The following is a 26,968-nucleotide window of genomic DNA, read 5'->3' on the forward strand; positions in this document are numbered from 1 at the left end:
CAGCCCTGTAGCCATGGAACGAGGGCTCAAGCAGAACTAGGAGTCCCCTGGCCACAAGGCCTGCGGCCTCACTACCTCTGGCTGCCCACCATCTGTTAACTGCCCACTCAAGCATACAGCTCTAGGAGGCACAACCCACTCCCCTCCATGTTCTCTCTGTGGCCCTGCTGAAGCGTGCTTTGCCTCCCTCCTCCTCATCCCTGTAGGTCCTGCAGCTCATTGGCCCAGACTCCCTGTAAGAGCTGCTTCCAAAGGAGCCCCCGGCCCCAGCTTGGCCTCCCCATCCCCCACTAGGGCCAGGGTTCCCCAGGGGCCAGGCTCATTGCTGTTTCCATGGGGATGCATGCACTCTGACCCCAGCCTTTCTCCATCCCTGGCCAAATAAAGAGGGCTTCCAAGTGGAAACCAGTGATCTCAAGCTGCCCCTCCTCCTGTGCCCCAGGTGGCCTCCAAGGAGGGAGGGAAGGCAGGCCCCTTCCCCTCAGCCCAGAGCAGGCTCACAGCCCAGGCCAGCAGTAGCAGGGCCCTTCCACCCCCAGATCTTCCCAGCAGCCCCTTCCCAGACATGACCACTCTGCTCTCCAAGCTGGACGCTTGCCTTTCCCAAGGACAGGCTCTGCCTCAGCTCGCACTCAGCCCAAGGACCATGTCAGTCCACTGGGTCAACCTCCAGGAGCCAGCAGACAGTACTGCAAGGCTCCTCGGGTCACATGGGCCAACCCTCTGTTGAGCGTCTGTCAGGCAGGGGGATGGACGTGCAGACTAAAGCCCTGCAAACCTCCCCCCACCCAAGTCCTGGCTGAGAGGCCTGAGCAGGAGGCCTCCCTACCCTCTCTGCCCACCCCTCTGTTTGCCTTGGGGGCTGACCTATGGGAGCCTCCAAGAGGTCTGAGGTGCCTGTCATCAGAGTCTCAGTGGTCACCTCCAGGAGCAAACCGCAGCCCAGGACCAGGGTCCTGGGGGCAACTACAGATTCATCTCCACCCCAAAAGCTGCTTGCTTCTTGGAGATTCCACTGTGCCAGCGAGCCAGCGGCGGGTTCTTCCTCTCCTCCCTGGATCCCACTTCCTAAATCCTCCTCTCCTCCTGCTCTGTCCCCTCCACCACCAGGACTTCCCGCTTGGCATTCAGGGCAGCTTTCTCCTCACCCCCTGCCCCGCCCCACTTTCCCCCCTCCAGTCCATTCTCTGCACCCAGCCAGGGGAATTTTTTTAAAACCACAAAATTGACCATGTAACCCACCTGTTTAAAATCCAGTGCCCCTTACACAAATCCTGCTCCTCCGCCAGCGTCATGGTGGACTTTCAGGAATGGGGAGGACGTCTAGCTCCGCCTCTCCAGCCCAGCCTCTCCCCAACACCCCCCCCCCCATCTGTGAAGCTAACTCCCCTCTGGAGATCACCCTTTGGACAGACACACACCCAGACCCTAGACAGGTGCTGGATCCAATTTCTTCCCCCACCACCACCCCATGCCAGGTCTTAGCTGTGACACTTCTTTCTCCAGAAGCTTTCCTTGACCTCCTCCCAGGCTGGCTGGAGGGTACTCATAGCCTGTGTTTATCGCCAGGTAGCAATGCTGCCCGGAGCTGGACTGCCAGGCCCCCAACCCTTGTTCCCTCTAATGCTGATCCCTTAGGGCCGCCAGTTAAAGGCCCACAAAACAACACCGACTTACTCTCACAGTTCTGGCGGCCAGAAGCCTGAAAGCAAGGTGTACGTAGGGCCACGCTCCTCCTGCAGGCTTTCGGGAAGAATCTTTCCTTGCCTCTTCCTAGCTTCTGGTGGTGGCTGGTGGTCCCTGGTGTTCTTTGGCTCGTGTCAGCATCACTCCTGTCCCAGGGTCCATCTTCACGTGGCCTTCTCCCCGTGTGCCCGCCTGTCTGTCTTCTCGTATGAGGACACCAGTCGTTGGATCAGGGCCCACCTAATGATCTCACTTAACTTGACCATCTGTAAAGACCCTGTTTCTGAATAAGGTCGCATTCACAGGCAGGGAGTTGGGACTGGAACGAATCTCTTGAGGAACGCAGTCCAACCCACACCTCTCTTACTATTAATAGTTGCACGACCTGTGAGGCCTCTGTGTGTAAAGTCATGTCGATAATAGTGCAGTACCCTTCGGGAAGCGGCTGCCGGGACGGAATAGCTGCGTCAGGTCAGAGCCCGCCTCCCCAGGGCGCGTGCTCGCACCTGCCGGGCTACGCGCCCTCCTGAACGCGCAGGGACGCCCGGCAGAGGGGACGGTGGGAGCGGAGCAGGGCCCTCACGGCTGGGACAGCGAGCTCACACGTTCTGGGGGAGGATGTGGACGCCCCCACGGCCGCTGCGGCCAAGGGGTTAGAGACCGGTCCCGCCAGCCCGCCGCAGGCCTCCGGCCTGCCTGGCCCCGCCCCACACAGTCCCGCCCGCCGCATTGGCCACGCACCTCAAAGCCCCGCCCTCCGGGCCCGCCCCGCCGCCCGCGCCCACCGCTCACCTTCCTGCCTCCAGACCCTACACTCCCCGGGTGACCGAGCCGTTTTTGCAGCTCCTGGGTCCTTCCGAGCGAAGGAAACGATGCCTGAAAACCCAAGGCAATGGCGCGAAGACCAGCAACCTCCGCCAGGCCGCCCGCACCTTTCCTGCGGCTCCTGCCCCCATCCTCCACCGGGACTGCCAGAGGTCGAGGACCACCCAGGGTGGGGCCCGCAGCCAGCGCTGCCCACGCACTCAGGCTTTGGCTAAAGAAAGAGCGCTTTGTACTAAGGTAACACTTCTCTTCCTAATTATGAAAATCGCAGGAAATTAAAACCCGTAACAGCAGAAAGAAGAAAATAAAAGCCCTTCCTGAGCCCTGAACGGGCAGCGAGATGTAAGCGCTAGTAACAGCTTGGGGAGCGCTTTGGACCACTTCAGTTCTGGACTGGTGACAGGCTTCGCCCGCCACCCGAGTTGGAACTGACCAGAGACAGCGGGAGTGGCCACTCAGAGGCAGCCTGGCGGGCAGCCACACAGGACACGGAGCTTGTCCTCTCCCACCCAACCCACTTTTCCTCACCCTTCCAGCCAGACGGATCCTTTTTATTATTTGTTTAGTGGAATAATTTTACATTTACAGAAAAAAATGCAAAGCTAATAAGGAATCACACACACACACACACACACACACACACACACACCCCTATTTCCCCTGGAGTCTACACCTTACATTTCCATGGTAGCTCTGTCAAAACTAAGGAAGCAACTCTGGTCCCTTGCCATTAACTAAATCCCAGACTTGATCAGGGCTCCCCAGTTTTCCCACAGATGTGGAAGGATCTCTTTTAAGAAGCAAACCTGAGGCTCCTGCTGAGGGCTACAACAGAGAAACCTGTACCAGACCTGCCCCCCACTGTAAACAACCATAACATGGACAAAACAGATGAGTTGGCCATTCTCAGGACTGATGCCCAGTGAAGGAAACATGAGGTCTGCCTTGACCGCCCCAGCTTTCTCTGAGTGGGCAGTCTCTTACCATAGACGTGGCATCCAACCAGAACTCGCTGTACTGCTGAGCTGAGGGGGCAGTGACACAGAGAAGATTTCTCTAAAAGGACACAGCTGGCATCTGTGGGGAAGGCACTGGAGTTTCCGCCTGACATGGGCTGGCTTCCCCCAGAGCGGGTTATATATAACACTCATTTTTAGGGGAAGATAGCAGAATCTAGAGACTCTAGAACGTATCCACAACATAACCAATATATAATAAAAAGTCACTGGACGTATGAGTAAAAGAGAAAATGTGGCCATAATCAAGGAATAAAGCAATCAATAGAAACCAACCCTGAGTCCAGTGTCAGATTTGACAGATAAAGGCTTGAAAGCAGTTGTTGTAAGGTACTCAATAATTAAAGGAAAATATGGTCTAATGAGTGAAGAAAAGAGGAATCGCAACAAAAATGGAAGCTGTTAAAAAGAATGAAATGGAAATTCTAGAAATGAAACATACATAAATGACAAAATCACTGGAGGCTTGGCAGAAGATTGAAGGTGACAGAAGAAAGAGTCAGTGAACTTACCAACAGTGATTACCCAATCTGAAGAACAGAGAGGGAAATGTTGAAGAAAACTTCTCAAGCACTCGATGGACAAGATTGAAGTGTTAACACGTATACTGTGCCTGAGAAGGAGGAAAAGGTAGGAATGGAATCGAAAAAAACTACTACCCAAAATAATGACCAGAATTTTCCCAAAGTTGACAGAAACACCGACTTTACACATCGAAGGAGTTCAGCGAACCGCAAGCAGGATTTGGCCTGGTGAGATGCCAACCACGCGAGGGCACTTCAAACCAGATTGGTAGGTAGGCAGTGAGGAAAGAGACAGTGGTCTTAATCATGGTCAGAACTTTGCACTTTTGCAACTTTCTCCCAAAAGGCAAAGGGCCGTGTGAATACACTGACTTGTTAAGGTCTCACACAGGGGCCTCCTTTGCTTCTGGGTGACTGTGTGTGCCTCAGGTCTGACCGGCAGGAAGTGGCGTAAGTGGTACAGGGAACAGCTGACCAATGGATAGGAGGAAAGAGAAAACAGACTCTGGGGCCAGACTCACACGCGATGGAACTTTGATATATGACAGGGGCACACAGACTGGGGGAAGGAGAGGCTATTGAATAAGGAGGCCTGGGAACATGCTGTGTTAGCTACAGGGTGAAAAATGAAGCTGGGCTCATACCTCACCCTGCAGGCAACTTCCACAATGCTGGAAACTCTAGGTGGATCGAGGTCTTAACCAGTAAAAGAAAATCTTTAAATCTTTTGGTAGAAAACATAAGTGACTACCCTTCTGACCTTAGGTCAGGGAAGATTTCTCTAAAAGGACAGAAAAAACCCCATTAGCTATCAAAGGAAAGATTGACACATTTGACTGTACGAAAATTAAGAACTTCTGTTCATCAAAGGACATCAAGAACTTCCAAAACAACCTTGAAGAAGAAGAACAAGCAAGAGGTCTGACAGCACCATATATCAAGACAAGTTAGAAAGCTACAGTAATTAGAACCACTTGGTATTGGCTCAAGTATAAACAGAAAGACCAAGCAGCAGAACAGAGTGCCAGCATACATGGCCAGATGATTTATAACCCAAGTGCCACTGTAATTCAACGGGGCATACTAGTTATTTGCTTCTGTAACACATTCTCACAAATGCAATGGCTTAAAACGATGCAAATTTATCATCCTGAAGTGCTGTAGATCAGAAATCAGGTACAGGTCTCACTGAGGTGTCATTAGGGCTGCATTTCTTTCTGGAGGATCTAGGAGAAAGCTAATTTTCTTGCCTTTTCCAGCTTCTAAAGGCAGCTTGCATTCCGTGGTTGAAGCCCCTTCCTCTACTTTCGAAGCCAGCACTGGCTGCTCGAGTCCCCAACACGCGACTCACTTGACCTCCTCTGTCATCAAACCTCCCTCTGCCATTTCTAAGGACACTTCATTACATTGGGCCCCCCTGGGTAATCCAGAATAGTCTCCCGTCTCAAAACCCCGAATATAATCATCTCTACAAAATCCCTTTTTCTGTGTAAAGTAACATTCATAAGTTCTGGAATTAGGAAGGGACATGGATATCTTTGGGGGCCATTGTTGTGCCTACTGAAGAGGGAGGAAGATGGTCTTTTCAATAAATGGTGCTGGATCTATCCTGTACCCATAGAGGAAAAGTCATCCTTGACATCTGCCTCACAATATACAAAACAAACATCAGTTCCAAATGATCATAAGCCTAAATGTGAGAGATAGAACAGTCACATTTATAGAATAAAACAAGAGAATGTCTTCATGACCTTGGGGTAGCAAAGATTTCTTCAATCATAAAAAAGCACCAAAAAAGAGAGATTAAGTCATTAAAATCAAGAACTCTTCATCAAAAGACACCATGAAGAACTGAAAAGGCAATCCATGGATGGGAGAAAATGCTTGCAATACATTTATCTAAGGACCCCTATCTAGAATACACAAAGAACTCTCACAACTCGGTAAGAAAAAGGCAGATGACCCAATGGAGGAAAGGAGGAAAAAACTAGCCTTTCACAAGCACTTCACAGGAGGTCTCAGTGGTCAAGAGCATATGAAAAAGTGCCTCGAAATTCTTCGTCACAAAAGGAATGGAAAAGGAACCACAATATACCCCATACCTTCCAGAATGATTACCAGTGCAATAACCACAAGAGCCATGATTGGCGGAGATCTGGATGACGGTGGTGCTTGCCCTGCTGGTGGTAAGCTGATAGGACTGCTCTGGAAAACCATCTGTCGGTACGTATCATATCTTCCGACATTGAACTTAAGCACAGGCTGACCGGCAATGACTGGCAATTCTCTTCCTATTAAGGGCAAAAAACCATGTGCAAGAATATTAATAGCAACATTGTTCATAATGGCCAAAACAGAGGGTCCCTCAACACACATTGACAAACACAGTGTGGTATGTGCCTAGAATGGGATGCACATTGTATGAATGAAAGATAACAAACTAATGTTACCCACAGCACGGATGAATTTGATTGACGTAATGTCCAGAGAAAGGAGCCAGATAAAGAAGTATACACTATTTGATTCCATTTACACGAAGTGGAAAAAACAGGCAAAGTGGTGGGTTTTTTTTAAGTTTTATTGGGGAACAGTGTGTTTTTCCAGGACTCATCAGCTCCATATCAAGTCTTTGTTTTCAATCCAGTTGTGGAGGGCGCAGCTCGCTGGCCCATAAAGGAATCAAACTGGCGACCTTGGTGTCATGAGCACTGCGCTCTAACCACTGAGTCAACCAGCCGCCCCAAAGTGATTTTGACTGTAGAAGCGCCAGAGCAGGGCTCCCGTGGGGAGGGGTGGTGTCGGAGGGGGCATTAGGAGCCTTCTGAGAGCTGGCAGCTTTCTGCCTTGATGGGAGTGGGGGCTGCCTGGGCGTAGGCATAATGGAAAAACGCTTCAACTGTACACTGAGGACTTGGCCACGTTACTTCACTTTAATACAGTGAAAGAAAATTAAAAAGTTAAAATTAAAACCTCGTCATTTTAAAGGTTTACCAAAAATATACATTTGTAGTCACACGGACCCAGCAATCCAGCCTCTCGCGGGATGTGACCTTGAATCCATTATGCTTGAGTCCAGCTTTATATACAGAAACCCCTTCAGACAACAGTGGCTAAGGAAGGTAAATGTTTTCTCAGTAGCGTAAAACAAGCCGGAGGTTGGCAGTCCAGGCTCCTTTCTTTCCATTCCATTGCCCACGGTGCTTGGCAGGCGGAAGGAAGCAGAAGGATCAAGGGGCCACCTTCACTTGCACGACCTTGCCCCTGAAGTCCCAGGTCTAGCTTCAGGGGAGCCTGGCAAATAGTGTTTTCCAATAAACCCAGGGTTCTGTTAGGAAGAGCCAGGACAGAGTGGTGTTGCTGTGGGGAGCCAGTAAGCTCAACCTCATTCCCACAGACACCATTCTGGGGTTCCCAAGATCCAAACACACCTCCGTCTCATATCCCAGCCCAGGACCACCACGTTCGTTGGTGGTTCCAACGGGGCGACGGGGCTGGCGGCTGGCCCCTGCCCCTCCTTCTGCGTGGGCCTAGCTAAGGCTGCTTCCAGCTGGAAGAAAGCATATCTATCCACACTGCTCAGAGGCAAAGGTGTCCTGGCCCCTCTCCCCCAGGACCTTGCCCTCCAGCCTCGCCTCGAGCTCTGCTCCTGGGCTCACACCTTAGCCCTTGCCACAGCCAATCAATGCCAGCCAGCCACCAACCAGCCCATTACAGAGCATCCCTCGCTTGCCAGCTCACTCGGTCTGGTACCCGACCACACCCTGTTCAGGCCCAGCAGGTCCCACAGACCAGTGACCCTGCGACTGTCCTCTGTCCCAAGCTGCCCCCCTCCTCTCTTCCCGTTTAAACTTCCCAGTCAAGCCTGCTAGTCACTCTTACACACACCTGACTCCACTGGCCCTTCCTTTCTTCCTCACACTTTTGGGCAAAAACCCCAGCCTGGCCGGATCCAACTCCACCTGGCTGTGCACCTGAGCGTGGCTGAAGTACAATGTTTCCCTGAAAATAAGACCGGGTTTTATATTAATTTTTGCTCCAAAAGACGCATTAGGGCTTATGTTCAGGGGATGTCATCCTGAACAACCATGCGAGGGCTTATTTTCCGGTGAGGTCTTATTTTCGGGGAAACACAGTACAGAGCCAAGCCCTGCGGAGCCCTCCTCCTGTGCGTCCCCTAACCTGACTCCTAACCCAATCCCTAACCTGATTCCCTAATCCGTTCTCTAACCTGACCCTCTAACTTGATTTCCTAACCAGAACCCTAACCTCACCTCTAACCTGATTCTCTAACCCCCCCTAGCTGGGGCGTTTGTGCTGCAGGACATCTGACCCCGCTTCTCTCGACTCTGGTCACTTGCGTAGAAACAGAGAGACTGTGGAAGGTTGTGTACGATTTGTGGGGAGCATGGGAAGAGGAAAAAGGAACTCCCAAAAAAGAAAGAAAAAGACAAAAAGAGTCATAGTATTAAAACAAACCGGCTGTGCCACGACTCCTGGACTCCAGAGTGAAGAGATGCAGGTCAGGATGACGGCCACTCACTTGGCATCAGGGTGCGCATGGCAAGCTGCCAGGGTGCCATGCTTTTGTTTGTTTATACTTATTTTTATAAACTTGAAATGGCTGCTACAAACACAGTTTTCAGGTAAGTGGAAAACCCAGTGAGTTATTGTTGAAAAATAAATTTCTCTAAAATTCATGGGGGGGTCGGGTGGTGGTGGTCGGTTAGCTCAGTTGGTTGGAGCGTGGTAGCCAGTAGCGTCAAGTTTGCCGGTTCAATCCCGGCATGGGCCACTGTGAGCTGCGCCCTCCTTAAAAAAAAAAAATTCACTGGGCTGCAGATGGTATCCAGAAGTCCCTGACACAGGTCCCTGCCCCTGTAGAGACCCTATTGTTGGCTTCTCCCTCCCACCCCACCTGGCTGGGTCAGGGGTGAGTCATCCCAAGGGGAGGTGAGCAGTATTGCTACCTTTCTTCACACCTGGAGCCTCACGCAGTACAGAGTTGGGAGGGGGCTTCCTTCCCCTCTCAATCCAGTGTCCTTCAAAGTCCTGCAAACAGACACTCGTGTCAATCCATGGGTCACTGCCTCCTACTTGGTCCTGTCTCCGGGCAGCTGGGACCATACAGCATGGCCAGGGACCAGCTTTGATTTTCGTCTGCCCCTTTTGTGGGGCCTCCCTCCCTGCCCCTCCATGGCTCAACCCAAAGTCAGCTACTAGCATCAGGGTAAGCACACTCCTACACTCGGGCATTAAAATGCCAGTGCTGTCTGGCACTTGAGTGCCTGTCCACCTGACCTTGGGATGTAGAGGCAAGGACTATCCTTCTGTATGTTTTCACCCCCGGGGGAGATGGGTAGGGAAGGGGCGTGGCTTTGTTTGTTGGCAGGGGAGGCCTGGGTTCCCAGCATTTTGATGTCTGTAGCGCTCACTGCCCACTGCCAACTTAGGCGCTTCATGTCATTTCCAAAGTGCCCTGCACTAACTAGCGCCCTTCTCCCACCTGAGATGGGAACGCCAGGCGCATCCCGGCCCAACACCTGACAGTTCTGGTTCAGGAAAACCACCGCAGACAGGCTCCATCTTCTTCCAGAGGGTGACGGCTGAGCGCTGGGGAAGCCTCCAGGGACGTGCCATTCAACTAGCCTATGGAGACTGGGGAGCATACTCGTGGACCCCACGCAACAGATGTGCACCGAGTGTGGGCTGCGGGACCTACACTACACCGCGCTATGCCCTGGGCTTCCATCAGCGAGCAGGAGGGACAGGCGGATGGGGCAAGGAGGATGGCAACCCCTTTCCAGGCAGCGAACCGGAGAGCAGCAAAGGCTGGGAGGTGGAAACCAGTGTGGCGAGTCCCGAGTCCCAGGGAAGGGTCTGGTGCCGCTGGGTTGGGGTGCAGGCGGCGGGAGTGGACAGTTGGGGAAGACCGGGTTCCACTGGCCGCGGGAGCCTCGTATCCCCACGTTCCCCGCAGCCTGCTCGCTCTGCGTGACCTCATCGACACCCCCCACGACCGCTGCGAATGTGACCCCAGCTGAGGGAAGCGGAGGGTGGGCCCCGCTCAAAGATCACGCGGCCGGGTCTCGCCCTCCGAGGTCGGGAGCAGGCGCTGGAGCTCAGCAGGGCGGGTCTGCGGGCTCGGCCAGCCCAGACGCGAATGCCAGAGGCCCCGTCGCGTCCTGGGGGTGGGGCCGGCCCGGCCAGAACGGCGGGTGGCGGACGCGGCGTGCCGCCCTGCACCGGGGGCCCCTAGGGGCTGCGCGCCGGCCCGGAACGGGGCCGAGGCGGACCACAGACAAGCGCGGCTGCCAGCGGCCCTGAGCCCCCGCGGGGCCGTCTGCCGCGCGCAGCTGCAGCGCCGATCCCGCTCCTCCCCTTGCTGCCCGCCGCCGCCGCGACGCGGAAGGGCCGGCCACGCATGCGCCGCCGGCTCCCTCAGCGCGTTCGGTCCGCAAGCAGGGCGGCGGCGCAGCGAGAACCAGAATGCAACGCGCCACGGGGGCGAGCCGCGGGGCACGCCGGGACCGGTAGTCGGCCGCGGGGCACGCCGGGACCTCCCTCACCTGGTTGGCGGCGGGCGCCCAAGGGGCCCAATGGGAGCGGAGCCCGGCCGCCCCGCCCCGCGCCGCCCGACGTCTGGGCCGGGATATGGCCGCCGCCGGAGCCGGGTCCTTGAGCTGAGCGTCCGCCGCCGGGAGCTAACTGCCGCTCTCAACCGTCCGCGCGGGCGGGCCGAGGCGCCGCCGGGCCGGCGAGGAGCCGCGGCCGCCGCGGAGGAGGAGGCATCAGCAGGAGGCTGGAGCGGCAGCCACCGCTGGGCACATGGCGTCCATCTTGCTGAGGAGCTGCCGCGGCCGGGCGCCCGCCTGCATCCCGGCGCCCCGCACCGCCGCCCGGAGAGGTAAGCGGCCGACGACCTGGGAGGGGGCGCCGGGGGCAGGGGAGGCGGGCGAGGCGGCTCCCCGCTGGGTGGGTCGGGCGCTTGGACGCGGCCCGGGGCCGGGGTCAAGCCGGGCCGGGGTCACGCCAGGCTGGGCCTTGGGCGGCCCTGCCCCTCCGCCCCGCCCGGGCCCGGGCGTGGTGCGCGCGGCGGCCGGTGACTCACTCGCGAGGTGACCTTAGTCGCCCAGCCGCTGGCTGCTGCGTTCAGAGCGGGTTTAGGAAAGTTGTGAAGAGAGCGCGTTCACGGCCGGCCCTGGTACGGCCTCGGCGCTCCTCGTGGTTAAGCTCGATGGAACGTGGCTCCCACTCACGCGGACAGTCGTGCCCTTGGGTCACTTTCAGGGCTCCCGAGATGCGGTTGGGGGCGGGGGGCTCCTCACACTGGCGAGCAGGACCCGCGGGCTTGTGGGACGTCCGTGGGATGCATATCCTTACGGGGTTTCTGGGCGTCTGTAAAGGGTCCCCAGGTCTTGCTGTGCGTGGTCTCGGGCATGTTCGTTTGTACCCTGAGCTTCAGTGACCCAGCTGTGACATGGAGATCACACCCCATGTTGGGCTCTTAGGAGGTCCACACGGAGGGCGCCCACACTCTCACTCCCTCTCTCTCTCCCTCTCTCTCCCCCTTCCTCCCTCCTTCCCTCCCTCCCTCCCTCCCTCCCTCCCTCTCTCTTTACATTAATCTTTTTGAGTTTGCTCCTTATTGATAAGATTGGGGTAAAGATAAATTTGCCTATAAGACTGAGAGAGTCAAGTAAAGTGATATATTTCACGGTGCTGTACAGTTTACAAAGGTGCCCCAAGACATTTGATTCTTGTCATTTTTAACGGTTATGGCTGGTTGGCTGCTTAGCCCTTTGGAGCGGTCAGTAGGGCGTTGAGCAGCAAAGACTGACTGGTTGTCCAGGGCAGCTTTTTTAGTCTTTGCTGTCAGAGCGCGCTCTCTGATGACACTTGGCCACTTCACGCTTCCATAGCATGTTTAAGGTTAAAAAGTTAGCTGAATTTGTTTTGGGGTTGTGTCATGTCAGGAACACAAGTGTTTCCTGTAGTTCTGTTCATCGTCGCAGACACAGGGGGACTGGGAGTGGGTCAGACAGGCAGCTTGCTGTGGGTCCGACGGACCAGAGCCTGTGGGCCCCAGGGCTGCACTGTGGGGAGCAGGGCCCTGGACCTCGGAGATGACTCCCTGGGTGCTGCAGGCCTTTTCTGGAGTACATTTCCCTTATTGTTAACATCTCACATCAGTATGGTTCTTTGTCACAAGGAGTAAACCAACACTGATACATTATTAACAGAGGTGCAATCTAACTGTTCAGATTTCCTTTGTTCTGATATTCTTTTCTGTTACATACTTTCTTCTTGTTCTGCACACACTTTGTCCCAGGGCCCCATCCAGAATGGCACATGACATTTAGTCACATTTCTCTTCAGTCTCCTCTTGGCTGTGACAGTTCCTCAGACTTCCCTTGATAGTTTTGGGAAGGACCAGTCAGACACATTGTGCGATGGCCCTCGAAGGGGGTTTGCTGATGTGTTTCCCATGGTTAGACTGGGCTTGTGGCTTTTAGGGAGGAGACCATAGAGGTGAAGGGTCCTTTTCATCACATCCTGTCAGGGCTGCCTGCTGTCAGTGTGACTGTGGCAGTCCACGTGACCTTGGTCACTGGCTGAGGTGGTATCTGTCAGGTTGCCCCACTCTGCAGTTACCTTTCCACACCGTGCTCTTTGAGAGGAAGTTGTGTGCAGCACACACTTGGGAGTGGGCCGGGGTTGCCCAGAGGTGGGCTGAGCAGCTTCACCAAGGACTGGGTGTGAGAGCAGCGACCATCAAGGGACGCTCCCAGCTTCTGGCCATTATGAAGACGGGGGAGGCCTGGGGAGGAGCAGGCTGGGGCAGCTGGGAAGCCTTGGAGCTGTTGGTGTGAAGGCCCATGGACCTCTGGGTCACGTGTGCCCACAGGTGTTCAGGTACAGCGTGCCCGGGAGGAGCTGGGGGGGGGGAGGGAGAGGACGCCGCCTGGAGTAACTGGGGGAGAATCCGGAGAGCGTGGTTTCCTAGAAGCCAGGTGAAGGAAGGTGAGGGGTGCGCAGAAATGCGTTTCGTCTCAGGCCCCTGTGCTTGCTGGTTCTTGCCAGAGCTCCTAAAGTTGTTGGAATTTCCTGAGTGACAGGGTGTCTTTTGTGAGCCCCTTTCCTCTGACCTGAGTTTGTACCAATGAGGTACCTGTGATTCGAGATCTGAACCTTCCAACTCCACCCCCGAACTCTTGGTGCAGCCCTTGAGACTGAGTTCAGGGCCAATGGCCGAGGATGTAATCACGCGTAGGTGACAAAGATTCAAACTCTTGAACAGGGAGGCTTGGGGAGCTTCTGGGGCGGCACCTGCTGATCATGGGGACAGGGGCTCCTGCACTCAGGGCTCTTCTTGACGTAGTGCTATGTACGTCTTCATCTGGATGCTCACCTGTGTCCTTCATAATAACCTGGAACAGTAAGTGGAGCGCTCTCCTGAGTTCTCTGTCATTCTAGCAAACTCTCAAAACTGAGCGATTCATGGGAACCCTTGAGTTTGTAGTTGGCAGAAGTGTGGGCTGAGGACCCTACTTGCAACTGATGTGTGAAGTGGGGGAGAGCTCGTGGGACTGAGCCCTCAACTGGTGGGTCTGCACTGACTCGGGGTCGAGTCAGAATGGAGCTGTAGGACCGCGGGTGGTGTAGGAGAGAAGCAGAATTGCTTGTTGCAGAGAACAGAAGAGCTTCCGGAAGCAGGGAGTGGCCCATGGAGCACTCCCTGTCGTGGAGGGGGAGGGGAGGGCAGGAGAGAACCTGGAAGCCCACCCTGGGGTTTCCTCTGAGGGGTGGGATGGAAGCCTTCAGAGTAGGGTGACCATGGGAAGGGAGCAGGTAGGACAAGGGGTGTACAAGTTCAAGCCACTTAGAGATGTGGGGCAGGGCAGAGCCCTGGGAGCTGTGACAGCCTGTCTGCTTGGCTGGGGGCATATGCAGGGCGGAGCCATTTCTGAGGGGGGCGGGGTGGCTGGCCCAGGGCAGGGGTGGAGGGGACAAGCACAGATGGGGCGGGCTCCTGTTTAGGACACAGGGGCAGGTCCTCAGTTGGAGCGGTGTGTTCTTTGCCATGTGCTTTTTATTTTTAACTGAAAATTTAATGTTTGATGGGAATGGCCTTTTGCACAAAAAAGTGAGAGTTGCCTATGTTGAGAGTACTAACCTCCTGGTAAATTACATAAGTGACAACTGGAAGTCCTTCCCCAAAGGGTCCATGGGGAGCAGTTTGGGTCTTCCTTGAGTGCCAGGAGTGGTGCCCCCTGCCCTGTCCATCCTCCCCCCTCCCTTCTCATGCTGGCTCTCAGACCTGCTCCTGGCACTCCGGCTGCCTGAAGGGCTGTGACGCCCGCCTGCCTTTCCAGGCTCGCTGCCTGGTCCCATCTCAGTCTTGGCCCCACCACAGGCTGCTTCCCCAGCACAGGGTTTGATCACAGGTAGGCCCGAATGTTGGTCATGTGAATGAACGCTGAATTTATGCTTGTGGGAACTAGAGTAAGTGAGAGGAAGCATAAAAAATACATCAAAATCCTAAAATTGTGCTGTGCATTCATCAGTATTATTTCCCTAAGGAATGGCTTACCATGGATGTTTGTTTTCCAGTAATTCTCAGCCCTTGTCCTCTCATTGGGCAGGGAGAGCGCTGGGTCATTTGGACCTGTCCCTTGATCGCTCTGTGGGCTGCCTGTGCATTGGGGGTCATATGCACCCTGTCCTCTGCCCTCCAGCACCAAGCTGTGGGGGGAGCAAGTGGGGGCCCCGACTCCCTAGGCCCTTGGCTGGCAGAGCCTGGTGCCCTCACTTGGGATGTGAGGAGCCACGGTCTGACTCAGGCTCCCCTTCTTCCATAGTGCCACCCCGAGACGCTGTGTTCCTAACTGGGATGGCCCTGCACTTAGCAATGCTCTAAACCTTCCAACAGCAGAACAGGCTTCCAGGAACTTCCTCTACAAAAGGAACATCCTCCACTGCAGCGCAGTCCGGACTCTAAGAAACATTAGCATAAAGTGCCTGCTTAAGACTGATTTTCTTGTTTTTCCTTTGCAGGTGGTTTGGGGGATCATGCTTGTCTTAATTGTGCCAGTGCCGTGGGGCTGACAAGCCGTGTGTAAGTATATGGATCACGTTCTGCCTGTTCGGAAGAGGGGCCTGAAAATGCCTGAGTGATGTGTGACTCGATTTGGGGGGACGGCGGGAGACGGGAGATCCGACTTTCCTGCTCTGCGTTTTTGCTCCTTTCAAACCTTTACCTTTTCATTTTGAAATGTAGAGCCACATCCATTGGTGAGTCTGTGGAAAATCACTGAGCACTTGTGATCCCTGCGCCTGTTACAAATAGTGTCAGCATTTTGGTATATTTTATTCTGGGCCTTTTTCTTATGTGTCTGTTTTTTAAAGACATTCATTTTACGGTCCTTGGAGTATTCTTTTTTTTTTTTTTTAAAGATTTTATTGGACTTTATTGGGGAACAGTGTGTACTTCCAGGACTTTTTTTCAAGTCAACCTGTTGTCCTTTCAGTCTTAGTTATGGAGGGCGCAGCTCAACTCCAGGTCCAGTTGCTGTTGCTAGTTGCAGGGGGCACTGCCCACCATCCCTTGTGGGAGTCGAGGAATCGAACTGGCAACCTTGTGGTTGAGAGCCCACTGGCCCATGTGGGAATCGAACCGGCAGCCTTTGGAGTTAGGAGCATGGAGCTCTAACCGCCTGAGCCACCTGGCCGGCCCCCTGGAGTATTCTTGAGCTGAGTCAGCCTGAAGCGGGGGTGGGGTGGGGGGGCTCGAGCTGGGGGCCCTTCACCAGTGCTGTGCCAGACTGGATCCCTTGGTTGGTTCTGTTTGCTGGCTTCCAGTTTTCAGCAATAAGTACTGGCAGACGGACCTGCCCCTTTTCATTGATGTTGGTGATGTAGCTTCGGGGGTGTGAATGGGCGCTGTGCTGGGAAGCTGATTCACGGTGAGGGGCGCCTTCATCGGCCGCCTGCCGCTGGCCACCATCTTGGATCTCAAGCCTTTAAAGTGCTCAGTGAGCAGCCAGCCGGGGCCTTGCATGCATCCGCGAGTGTGTGTGGCCAGCGTCACGCAAGGGCAGCATCAGGTGGGGACACAACAAAGTCTGTTTAAAAGCCCCGCCCAGCACCAGCCCCAGCCCCCCAGCTCTCCGCCCAGCTCTTGACTTTTATGTTAAGTAGGTTTCTCTTCTGCAGTCACAAGACTGTTGTCAGGGGGGTGGCCAGTTAGCTCAGTTGGTTAGATCGTGGTGCTGATAGCACCAAGGTTGCTGGTTCGATCCCTGCATGGGCCACTGTGAGCTGTGCCCTCCTTAAAAAAATAAGAAATCTTTTTATGATGTGGAACTATTAACGTGTGAGCATGGGACAGCTTGACTCTTGATTGACGAAGCATGCCTTTCTAGATTTCATTCTAAAATGAACTCTGACCTGTAGGTGGTATTTTAGGGGCCTGGGACCCAGCAGTATGGCCCGGTGACCTGGGGGTATGGTCATGGTTACCATGAAGGATGTGGCCCCAGAGGGCCAGCTTTCAGGGTTTTTCAAGACAAGCTGGAAATCTGGATTTTGGCGTGTAGTCTGGTTTTAAAGTTCTGGTGGCTACAGCAGGTTAAGGACTGGGTTCCCTGCTGCGACCGGCCCCAGGTGTGGGGAGCGGTGCCTTGTATAGGGGCGCCAGCAGCTGGCAGGGCCCTCTTCCTGTCTCCCTGTGGGGGCGGGGCGTCTGTCCTTCTGGGACAGTCTACCTGTCATTCACCTTAGTGAGTTCTCCAGCCAGCTGTCATCTCGGGGACCAGGACTTGCATGCCTTTCTTCTTTCTGGACTGTTCTTCTTGTGAACTATTTTAGTTCTAAAATGGTCATTTTGGGATTGTAACTAGAATGTCATTAAACCCATAAAATCATTTGGGAATGTTTACTTTTAAAATGACAGGTAGTGTTTCCAGTGTAAGTTGTTTTCTGTATTAAGACCTATCTTTCTAAAAAACGTGTGTCACTTCCTTTGTATGGACCACATGCACCGCCTTTCGGACAATTCCTGGATGTGTTCTATTTGGTGGTGTTTGTGGACCTCCCTTTTCATCACCTTTTCTAAGTGATTGTTGCTAGCATGTGTGCAGTATGATCAAACAATATGGTGAATGTTTAAATAAAAAAGAACTTATTACAGTAAATGACACATTGCTATTAATCCACCTCAAAACACTCCCCCTTGCTTCAAACACACTTATCCCATCGTTCTTGCCACTTTCTGAAGCAGTTCTGGAAGTCCTCTTTCATGAGTGTCTTTAGCTGCGCTGTCGTGGCTGCCTCGATATCCTGAATCATTTTGACTTTGTGGAAGAGACAGAACTCGCATGGTATCAGATCTGGTGAATAAGGTGGATGAGGACACACCGTAATGTTTTTATTTGACAGAAATTGCCATATACCAGAAGTGATGTATGACACAGAGAATTGTCGTGATGGAGGATAATTTATGGCACACTTTTAAACACATCTCTCAACTGTAGCTCACACCCGACTGACTGCACCGAACAAGTTGAAACTTGTCACACACTTTGTTACTAAGGTTTGACGCTGCTTCCCATATTGAAGGTCCCTGGCTTTCCATTGGATGGGACTCGGCAGCAGCGCTCACTGTATTTCTTGATCACAATGAAAGTCTGTGTCACACATCGCTTCTGGTACGGCAATTTCTGTCACATAAAAACATTACAGTGTGTCCTCATCCACCTTATTCACCGGACCCGGCACTGCGGGACTTCTGGCTCTTCCCCAAAGTCAAAATGATTCAGGACATCGAGGCAGCCACAACAGCGCAGGTAAAGACACTCGCGAAAGAGACTTCCAGAACTGCTTCAGAAAGTGGCAAGAACAATGGCTTAAGTGTGTTCAAAGCAAGGGGGAGTATTTTGAGGGGGATTAACAGCAATGTGTCTTTTATTGTAATAAGTTTTTTTTCGTGTAAACATTCACCATATTGCTTGATCACGCCTGGTGAATTACTAATTTGTGTCTATTTTCTTGTCCCTGGCCACTCACCCAGCTCCATTCATTATTTTTTGCTCCTACTGTAACATCTTTTTAGTTAATGGTCGGGGGTCCTCCTAGTACGGATAATTTTTTGTCTCTTTCTTCCCTGTACTTTTGCTTCTGTTGTGGTTTTAGGTCTTAGTGCAGTAGCCAGATCTGTTGTCAGACAGTTGTAGCCATTCCTGCATTCTCACAACAGCTGAGGTAGAGTCTGGTGTTTACTATGTGTTGGTAGCTCCTGGTTTTGAGTACTCTTTCCCATGTCTGTTTATTCTTATTCTTGTTTTTATTGGGAATGGATGTTGAGTTTGTTGGATACCTTTTTAAGATTCAAATGCACCTGCATTTAAGGTTCAGATTAAAACATAAAAAGTGGTTGATACGTTCACAAGTTTTAGAACGTTGAACACTTTCTATAGAAAGTTGAATGGTGAGAACTGTAAAGCTGCTTTATTGAACTCATATAGTTCAAATTAGGAATTACAGACGAGAGTCAAAATCTTATATCAGTCTCAGCATCCAAACAGTGTTATTTTTCATTTTGATCGCACAGTACCAGAAATCTTGTTACACAGATAAGTAACTGCAAGTGGCAACCATTTGTGTGAGTTGTTTTGCAGTCAGTCTTCAGGTGAGATGGTCCAGACCCCTGCTGGGTGAGTAGGTGGAGAGGTTCTGTCAGCGCCGTGGACATGATCCAGCCGCTGTTGCCTTCCTTTATCACGAGATACCGACAGAGAGGAAGCACCCAAGACTGAGAAGTGGTCAGACGGCAACGCAGCAGTTCTGAAACCCCGTTCAGTGGGAAAACCTGAGTGGACATGAGGCCCTGTGTCCTCTCAGGTCTCACTTGGTGTACCTGCTCAGACAATTGGCGGTGGAAATGTGAACACGTTGGTGACAGGTGCTCCCCGCCCACAGCAGGCACGCTGGAGGTCGTGTGGCCCCAGGAGCTGTTGTGAGCGGCGCTTTGTCCTGCAAGCAAGTGTGGTTTCACCTCCTGTCTCTGGCAGAGAGGTGTCCTGCACCTCTAGAATCATCCCTCTCGGTCGTGGTGCTGCTGGCACCACATTGCCCTGCTGGTGGTGTGTCCCTGAGGAACTGGGGGTGGCACCCTCTGTGGCCTGCGCTTGGGCCATTGACTTGGCACGCTGTCCCCTTCAAGCCGACATGTTACCACAAGTTTAGTGGCCCACAGGCATTGTGCCTGTGGCGTTTTCACAGCTGTTTACAAGAGTCGAGGAGGTGCTGTGGCCACAGCAGGTCTGGGTCCCCACCTGCTGTGCCTGCTATCCAGCGGTCGTGTGGCTGACGCCAAACGGTGCTCCTTTGCCAGGCACTGCTCAGCGTTTCTCTTCTTGGAGGGGTTGACAAGATGTCTGGGCTGAGACGCATGCAGGAGTTAGCTTCCTAAAGCGAACAGGCGACTAATGGAAGCCCCCATGCTTTTAATGAGACTGAGCAGGCCTTCCTCTGGTGACCATGTGTTTCTTTCTGAGATGTTGCTTTTGCCAAGCGGTTTCACCCACTTTGAAGGTGACATCAAACAAAAGGGTCGGGGGAGAAAAGGCAGGAGGTGTGGTGACTGGGTGGTGGGAGGCCGTGCCCGCTGGCCCCACGCAGGGCAGGGAGCGGGTACTTCTCAGGACGCTGCGGCTCCCTTCTCGGTCATGCCATCTGTCCCAGCTGCCCCCAGAAAGGCAGCCGTGCCCAGAGTGGTTTTCTACTGACAGGAATTTTTAAAACAATAAGTTAGTTTTATGCTTTTTGAAAATAGTTAACCCTTTGTGACTAGAGTGTTAGTAATAGTTGTCTCTGTAACGTGCTTGAAGGCAGCAGGTCTGCGGTCCCCCTGGACACGCCGCATGCGTCTCTGCTCAGCTGGCTTCATGTCTGCCTGCTGGCTGCCCCTTGCGACTGCTGGCATCACGCCTTCTCGTGGAGCCACTCGCTTCCTTGCTAAGTGAGGGTTGGAAATTGGATACGTAGCTTGATGTAGCTGGGAGTAAGGCTGGTCTCTGCGCGGGTACTGCCCTCGCTGCACCGAGAGGTACAGGCTGTGGCCAGAGCCTGATTGAGTGGCTCTGCTGTGCTCCTTGCAGCCTGTCCCTCATTGGCTGTGACTGTCAGGACAGGGAGGGTTTGAGGGACCTGCCACGGGACAGGACTGACCCTGCCGTTCACAGGCAGAAACGGGCTCAGGACAGAAGAGAGACTGGCCTGGAGGGAGAGGGACGGGTTGGTCGGTAGGGGGCCAGAAGTGCCCTGCGCCAGCTGCACCTGCCCATTACAGGCTGCGAGGTTGTCCTTCAGTGTCCCCATCTGTAAAAGGAGCAGCTAAACTAGACATTTCCCAGCTTTCTTCCACTCCTGTTTGGCGGCTTCTCAACTGCTTTGATAGGTCCGTAGGAATACTGCCACTTCTGTGATGGGTGTTGCTGTGTGCCAGACAATATTCTGGGTACTTCATGTATGTTAGCACACATATTCACAAAGGACACTCAAAGTACAGAGAGGTTAAGTTATTTGCCCGAGGTCACACAGCAATAAGTAGTGGAGCTGGAATTTGAACTGGGACAGTCTGTTCCAGAGGTCAGGTCCTCATAGTTGGCACTGAGCTAGGTGCAGAGAGATGACTGACAGGTGGGAAGAAGCTGGGCTGTGTGTGCTATAAACAGTGTGCCTCTGAAGTTAAGTTAGAGCGTGTGGCCAGCCACCTCGAGCTAGATTTGTGACGAGCAGGGGAGAGGTTTCTAGTGACAGGCGAGATGAGTGGAAGATTGTGAAACTGAAAGATAACTGTACGGGCCAGTTGTCCCAGTATTGGGTTGTAGATGGTGGTCTGTCGCTGCTGCAGTTGGAAGACAGTCTCTTCATCGTGCACAAACCCTGGGCTGTGCCTGGCTCTGGCTGGGCACTGAGAGCTGCGGGGCACGGTTCATGCTCCAGACATGCAGGCGAAGTGGCCTGCCTCGCACGGCTGTTTTGTGGATGGGCACCGAATATGCAGCTGCGTGGGGCCCAGAAGAGCAGACTGGGACCCGGGCAGCCCTGTGAACCATAGAGTGTGGACAGAGGGCTCTGTGGTTTCCTGCTGGGCCTAACAGAGCCCTTGGTCCAGTGGGAGCCTGTGTGATGGATTCGAGAATGGCATGCTAGGACAGCACTTCGGGGCAGGAGGCCGGAGTGAACTGCGGACCTGGAACGGGCCTGCGGGTGTGTGTGTTGTGGGGGTTCGGGGCAAGGCCAGTACAGAGCGGAGTGAGCAGGAGGGGAAGGGGCCCTGGGCTTCATTTGTTGTTTTTGCCACTCTGCACAAACGCCTTTAGGCAGCTGGTACATGGATCTGGACCACTGTTGATTCGGGCATCCTTGCTGATTTTTAGGACTCAGGAACTGCAGGTCTCTGTAGAAAGCCACCTGTTAGGGAAGAGGACCTCCCTGCACCACCCCCTCACCCCCAAACTCCCCAAGTCTGGGAGCCAGGTTCAGAGACCCGCCCAGAGTTGGTCTGTCTGTCCTGTCAGGCCTTGCTGGTTGTGTTCATGTGCAGCCTGCCCATCTGAGACCCCCCAGCCCCTGCCACTCTCCCGTGTGGGGCAGCTCCTTCACCCCAGCTCTGGAGGGGAGGGCTCCCCGGTGTTTTCCAGGCATCAGGAAGTGGTGGGGAGTTTGCTGTATGCTCTGGGCAGACGCAAGTTTGTTGTATGTCTGGTTGCCGTACGGTGGGAGGTCAGAGACATGGCTGTCCTCTTCTTTTTCTAGGCATGTCCCGTTGGGCGGCTGCGTCCCGCTCCACCCCGTGTACCTTTTCTTCAGAGGTGATCCCCTGGGCGGCTGGACTGCGAGGCCCGAGCGCACGTGCGCCGTGGCCCGAGGCCCGTGGGCCCCCGCCGCGGCCGGTCTGCTTGTCACCGGGCCCCGGTTCCTTCCCGCGCGCTGCTGGCACTCATCGCCCGCGCTGGCCGATGACTCCGTGGTGGAGAAGTCGCTCAAGTCCCTGAAGGACAAGAACAAAAAGCTGGAGGAGGGAGGCCCCGTGTACAGCCCCCCCGCGGAGGTGGCCGTGAGGAAGTCCCTGGGGCAGCGGGTGCTGGACGAGCTGAAGCACTACTACCACGGCTTCCGCCTGCTGTGGATCGACACCAAGATCGCCGCGCGCATGCTCTGGCGCATCCTGCACGGCCACAGCCTCACCCGCCGCGAGCGCAGGCAGGTAATGCGCCCGCACGGCGTCCCGTCCGCCCCTGCGGCTGCTTTGAAACACGTCGGGCCTTTTATTCTGCTTGGGGGGAAAAGAAAAAGGTCAGAACACCTGTGGACAAGCGAACGTCCCCTGTGTGCCGGGCCGAACGCCACGCTGCTGGCGGCCGATGCCTCTGCTGCCAGAGGGTTTCGGGACTCGCGTGTGTTCGCGCTGGGCTTCTCCTTCCCGCCGACCGTCTGCGGCGGCCGGACTGTGTCTCTGCTGCAGGCGAACCGAGCCGCCTTTTCTGTCTCGTTGCTTCTCGTTGTCCTAGGGCCTGTGCATTTCCCTTCTGTGGAGTTTCAGTTACTGTTTGGGATCTGTGCTCCTGACCCAGACGTTTCGCGTCTGTCATCAGCTCCGGAACCTTCCTGCTCGCGCGCTCTGGGCTCTCAGGAGCTTCCGGTTGGGCATTTGGTACACAGCCTGTTCTGTCCCCCACAGCTCTTAGAATTTTTGAGCCTTGCTTTCCAGGTGCTCAGACCTCTGGGTCTCTTACTTGCTCCGTGAAATAACTGGCAGTTACACTGTAAGCTTTACCTTCTTCTTCCCTTGTTCTTTTCCTTTTTTGCTGAGTCCCAGGGGACAAGAGGCAGCTTCAAGCTGTCAGTGCCCTGAGATCCCCCAAGGAAAGGCACAGAAATGCCCCTTCCCTCAAAACTGACCCTCAGAGGGTTCCTTCATGAGAAAATGGGGCCTTTTCCACATTTTGGGAATTAGCTGTTACCTGTGACAGTAACTGGCTTCTCGTTTTATACTTGTTCTCAGGAACTGCATTGAGCACACAGGTTGTTTTAGTTTAACTGGCTGGACTCTCCCAAGGGATGCTGTTTTAGAAGGGTACCGATTGGAAATTGGAAGGAAGCAGTTTATTAGAAGTTCAGAATCATCCTGTGAGCGTCTGTGGGTGTCTGATCACAACGCCCGTTGTCGTTTACGTGATTACAAGATAATGATGCCTCCTGAGCCAGGCTTCCTGTGCACCTCCCATCCCGTTCTGCTGAGAAAGTTCGTTTTGGGTTATTTGTGTTTGTTTTGTTTTGCTACTTCATTGAAGACGGTATGAGCCTTTAAGGAGAAAAGTCGGAGCAGATGAGTCCCAGGGCGAGGTCCCAGCATGGACACCACGTCGGCAGTGGTGGCAAATCCCTGTTGCCAGTGTTGTGAAGAGGGCCTGTGCAGCTGTGCTGTTTTTCCCTTGGTTTAGGGCGTCATAGGTAATTGGAAAGTGAACAAAATGTTCATGGCCCTGATGCTTACAGAGAAGTGACTCTTAAAATGAGCATATTTACAAAGGCAAAGGAAAATCACATTAGAAAGTTTAAAATGTGTTCATACAGTTGACATAAGTGTTGCTCTAGTGGGAGGTACATTTGAAATGTGAACATAAGTTTATGTAACTGTTGAGTGCTTGCTCATCACATTCAGTGGGGAATGACAACAGTGTCTGAGAATTGCTGAGGAACAGAGGCATTTGGGAAGTACTTCTCTGTCCCGACTTTGGAACTGGGGACCTACAGCGTTCAGTGAAAGGAGGGTTTCTGTCCCCTAGACGGTCACCCTGACACAGGAGATTTGGCTTCTGTATAGAAATGCTTGGAAGTGACAGGACCAATGTAATGCTGAGTGAAGTCACAGCCTGGACTGCGTGGGCACGTATGTGAAGTGCCGTGCAGGGAGAGACCATCCCCTAATAAGCCTTAGCTCTCGGCCTGAGTCAGCGGAGTTTTCTCTCCAACACCTTGGGACAGGATAGTGCGGCTGACGCCTGTTATAGGGCTGCAGGGAAGGGGCAGCTGGGTCAGTGGGCACCCCAGTTCTGCCTGCAGTGCGTGCACTCCCGGCCCCTTTCCCCAGGGCAGCTCCACCGTGCTTTGCTCACGGCGATCCTTGTAGGGTAACCAAACTGCTACCCCACCCTCCATGCCAAGTCCACTGTTGAAGTTACCGCCTGGCTTATGAGTCCCTGTGAATGAATCTGCTAGTTTGTGACTTAGCTTCTGGCTTTAAGTGACTCTCATCCGATCTTTGATCCTTGGTGTGATTGAACCTTCTGCTCCCTTTCCATCTGGTGACCGGGCCTAGCAGCATTGACACCTGGTAACAGTGAGCACACCTGGCCCCTAGCCCTTGGCGTCTTGCTGCCCCATGAAGGGGAGCCAGGGCTCCTTGGAAACGTGGCTGATGCAGGGTTGGGGCAGCAATGTCCAGGGTGAAACTGTGCCAGAACCTGAGAAAAGGCTCGGAAATAAACGAGGGGTCACTTCCGGGATAGCCAGTGGGGAATGAAACAGGACCGTTTTCATTTTGCCAGCAATATTGCCTGGTTCCCTACTGTTTGATGTTATTGTTAATGGAATTTTTTTTATTGTGGTAAAATACACAAGCTAAATTTTATAGTTTTAACCATTTTTAAGTACACTTCATGTTGTGTGACCATCCCCACCGCCCTCCCAGGACTCTCTGTCCCCCAAACTGACACTTGGTCCCCTCTCCGTCCCCCAGCCCCTGGCAGCCACCGTTCTCCTTTTTGTTTATGAATCTGACCATGTTAGGGACCTCCTGTAAGTGGGGTCCCACACTGTGTGTCCTTCTGTGTCTGGCTTATTTCACTCAGCACAGTGTCCTCCAGGTCCATCTGTGTGGTAGCAGGTGTCAGAATGTCCTTCCTTTTGAGGCCGAATAATATTCCGTTGTGCGTGTAGACCACGTTTTGTTCATTCATCCTGCAGTGCACACTTGAGTGGTTTCTACCTTTTGGCTGTTGCGGGTAAATGGAATTTTTAAATTTTTAGTTTCCAATTGTTGGTTGCTAGTATGTAGAAATACAATTGATTTATATATATTGGTCTTGTATCTCGCAGACTTAGAAACTCAGTTATTAGTTCCAATACCTTTTTTGTAAATTTCATCAGTTTTTATCAGGAATAGATTTTCTCAAATGTGTTTTCTATTTAGGTGATCATGTGGTTTTACTTTTTTTAGTTGTATTAAGTGGTTGAGATTGTTAGATTAGATTAAAATAAAGCAAGACCCAACTATATGCATGCTATAAAAAAACACACCTTAAATGTAAAAACACACATAGATTAAAAGTAAAAGAATGGAAAAGGGTAAGTGGTGCTAACACTAGTCAAAAGGAAGCTGGTGTGGCCACATTGATAGCAAAGCAGGTTTCAGAGTAAAGATCACTAGGGGTGACGGATGCCACTTCATAAGGTCCAAGGGATCAGGTCATCAAGAGAACAGCATTCATAACACTAGCATCAGACAGACGCGAAAGAATTGCATGTGTAGGAACTATCCAGAAAAGCGAAATTTATAGAAACAGATCAAATCACTGTTTGCCTAGGGTTGAGAGTGGGAATGAAGACAACTACAAATGGACGCAGTGGAACCTCTTGGCGTGACGAAAACGTTCTCAAGCTGGATTTTGGTGATGGTTTCACAATCTATAGATCCAGCAAAAATCATTGCATTATACACTTAAAATGGGTGAATGTTATGGTGTGTAAGTTAGCCTCAATAGAACTGCTAAAAAATTTTAATGGAGAAGCATCGACACACACAGGCACCAACTTGGAGGGTCTTTATCCATGGCCAAATCTGGGATCATTTGAGCACAAAAATAAAAATAGAAATGAATTGTAAACAAATGAAAAATGTAGGAATCCATGAGTCCATTTTGATAATAAAAAATGTGCAAGAAAGCAGGCTTGGTAAATGGGGAGATAGGCTTGTGTCAGCAAGTTGCTGTGTGGGGAGCATCAGAGTAGAGATGGGTTTGGAAGACGCATGGCTGAGTGTCTCGGGAGAAAGGTGGGTATGTGCACGGCCTCCGACTGTGTCCTCACACGTTGCTTATTCCTGAGCCCTGCCCGGGAAGGGCCGCCATCACTGGCGACGGTGCTCCACGGGAACATGTCACCCAGACCCAACTGTGCAGACGTCAGACAGGCCCCAGACAAGGCTGTTTCTGGAAATGCCGCCACTCTTCCCCAGAGTGCTCGCTAGTTAGAGTGGACGCGTAGATGACGGCGTGCAGAGGAGTGGTCTCGGTGCCTGTGAGCCTGGCAGCTTTAGTGGGAGCGGCAGAGCGCTAAGTTGACTGACTGGAGAGAACATGTTACTGCGTGGGGACCCAGCCAATGGTTCCCAGGCATTTTTGATCACCCCAAGTTGCCATTTCTTTAATGGCATCAGCAGTAATTTATAACGATGTACACTTCGATTTTTTTTCTAATGATTGCTATGTAATATAGCCTTAAATCTAACCATCTCAGGAAAAATCAGAGAAATGCATAGCTAACAGTCCTTTCTGTGGAGCATTTGGGGTGGGGGCTGGGGCCCCAGCCTTCCCCAGTGGCCTGCCTGCTGCCGAGAATGACCAGCCCTCAGCCTGTCACTCCCCTTGGCTAGCACCAACACATGGCAGCACTGTGTCTGCCTCAAGCTGCTGCCGTAGAGCAGGACCCCCAGTGGGCAGGTACCTGCCATGCCTCTGGGTGGCGGGCAGCATCTGGTGGTGGTGCCCTGAAGGCCGTGGCACGATGTTTGGGTGCTGGACAAAGAAGTGGCCTTCGGGAGTTGCCTGGTGAGCTGCTTGGAGCCTAGAG

General features: G+C 53.1%; 2 protein-coding genes and 1 long non-coding RNA gene across 4 annotated transcripts in view; 1 reads left to right on the forward strand and 2 right to left on the reverse strand.

The window, feature by feature from the left end:
• Nucleotides 1-2,372, reverse strand: part of NSD2 (nuclear receptor binding SET domain protein 2) — a 68,960-nt gene extending 66,588 nt beyond the window's left edge. The window contains exon 1 of the mRNA XM_019712499.3: nt 1,678-2,372. The gene's annotated coding sequence lies outside the window, so the exon portion shown is untranslated. The remainder of the gene's footprint in view (nt 1-1,677) is intronic.
• Nucleotides 2,373-6,677: 4,305 nt separating this feature from the next.
• On the reverse strand, nt 6,678-10,570 carry LOC109434986 (uncharacterized). The gene is made up of 3 exons (XR_002135908.3): nt 9,555-10,570; nt 9,019-9,100; nt 6,678-8,860 (listed from the first exon to the last, which is right to left on the reverse strand). It is a non-coding gene; the product is annotated as an uncharacterized LOC109434986 (long non-coding RNA).
• Nucleotides 10,571-10,610: 40 nt separating this feature from the next.
• Nucleotides 10,611-26,968, forward strand: part of LETM1 (leucine zipper and EF-hand containing transmembrane protein 1) — a 34,995-nt gene continuing 18,637 nt past the window's right edge. Inside the window, exons 1-3 of one of the 2 annotated variants that reach the window (XM_074320261.2) lie at nt 10,611-10,955; nt 15,107-15,167; nt 21,872-22,322. In XM_074320261.2, the coding sequence (XP_074176362.1) occupies nt 10,877-10,955; nt 15,107-15,167; nt 21,872-22,322 (591 nt within the window). In that variant the 5' untranslated portion in view covers nt 10,611-10,876. The remainder of the gene's footprint in view (nt 10,956-15,106; nt 15,168-21,871; nt 22,323-26,968) is intronic. The other variant, XM_074320263.2, reaches the window with a different exon arrangement.

The sequence above is a fragment of the Rhinolophus sinicus genome, chromosome 1 (assembly GCF_057876585.1).
Source record: "Rhinolophus sinicus isolate RSI-liver-muscle chromosome 1, RSI-T2T, whole genome shotgun sequence".
NCBI lineage: Eukaryota > Metazoa > Chordata > Mammalia > Chiroptera > Rhinolophidae > Rhinolophus > Rhinolophus sinicus.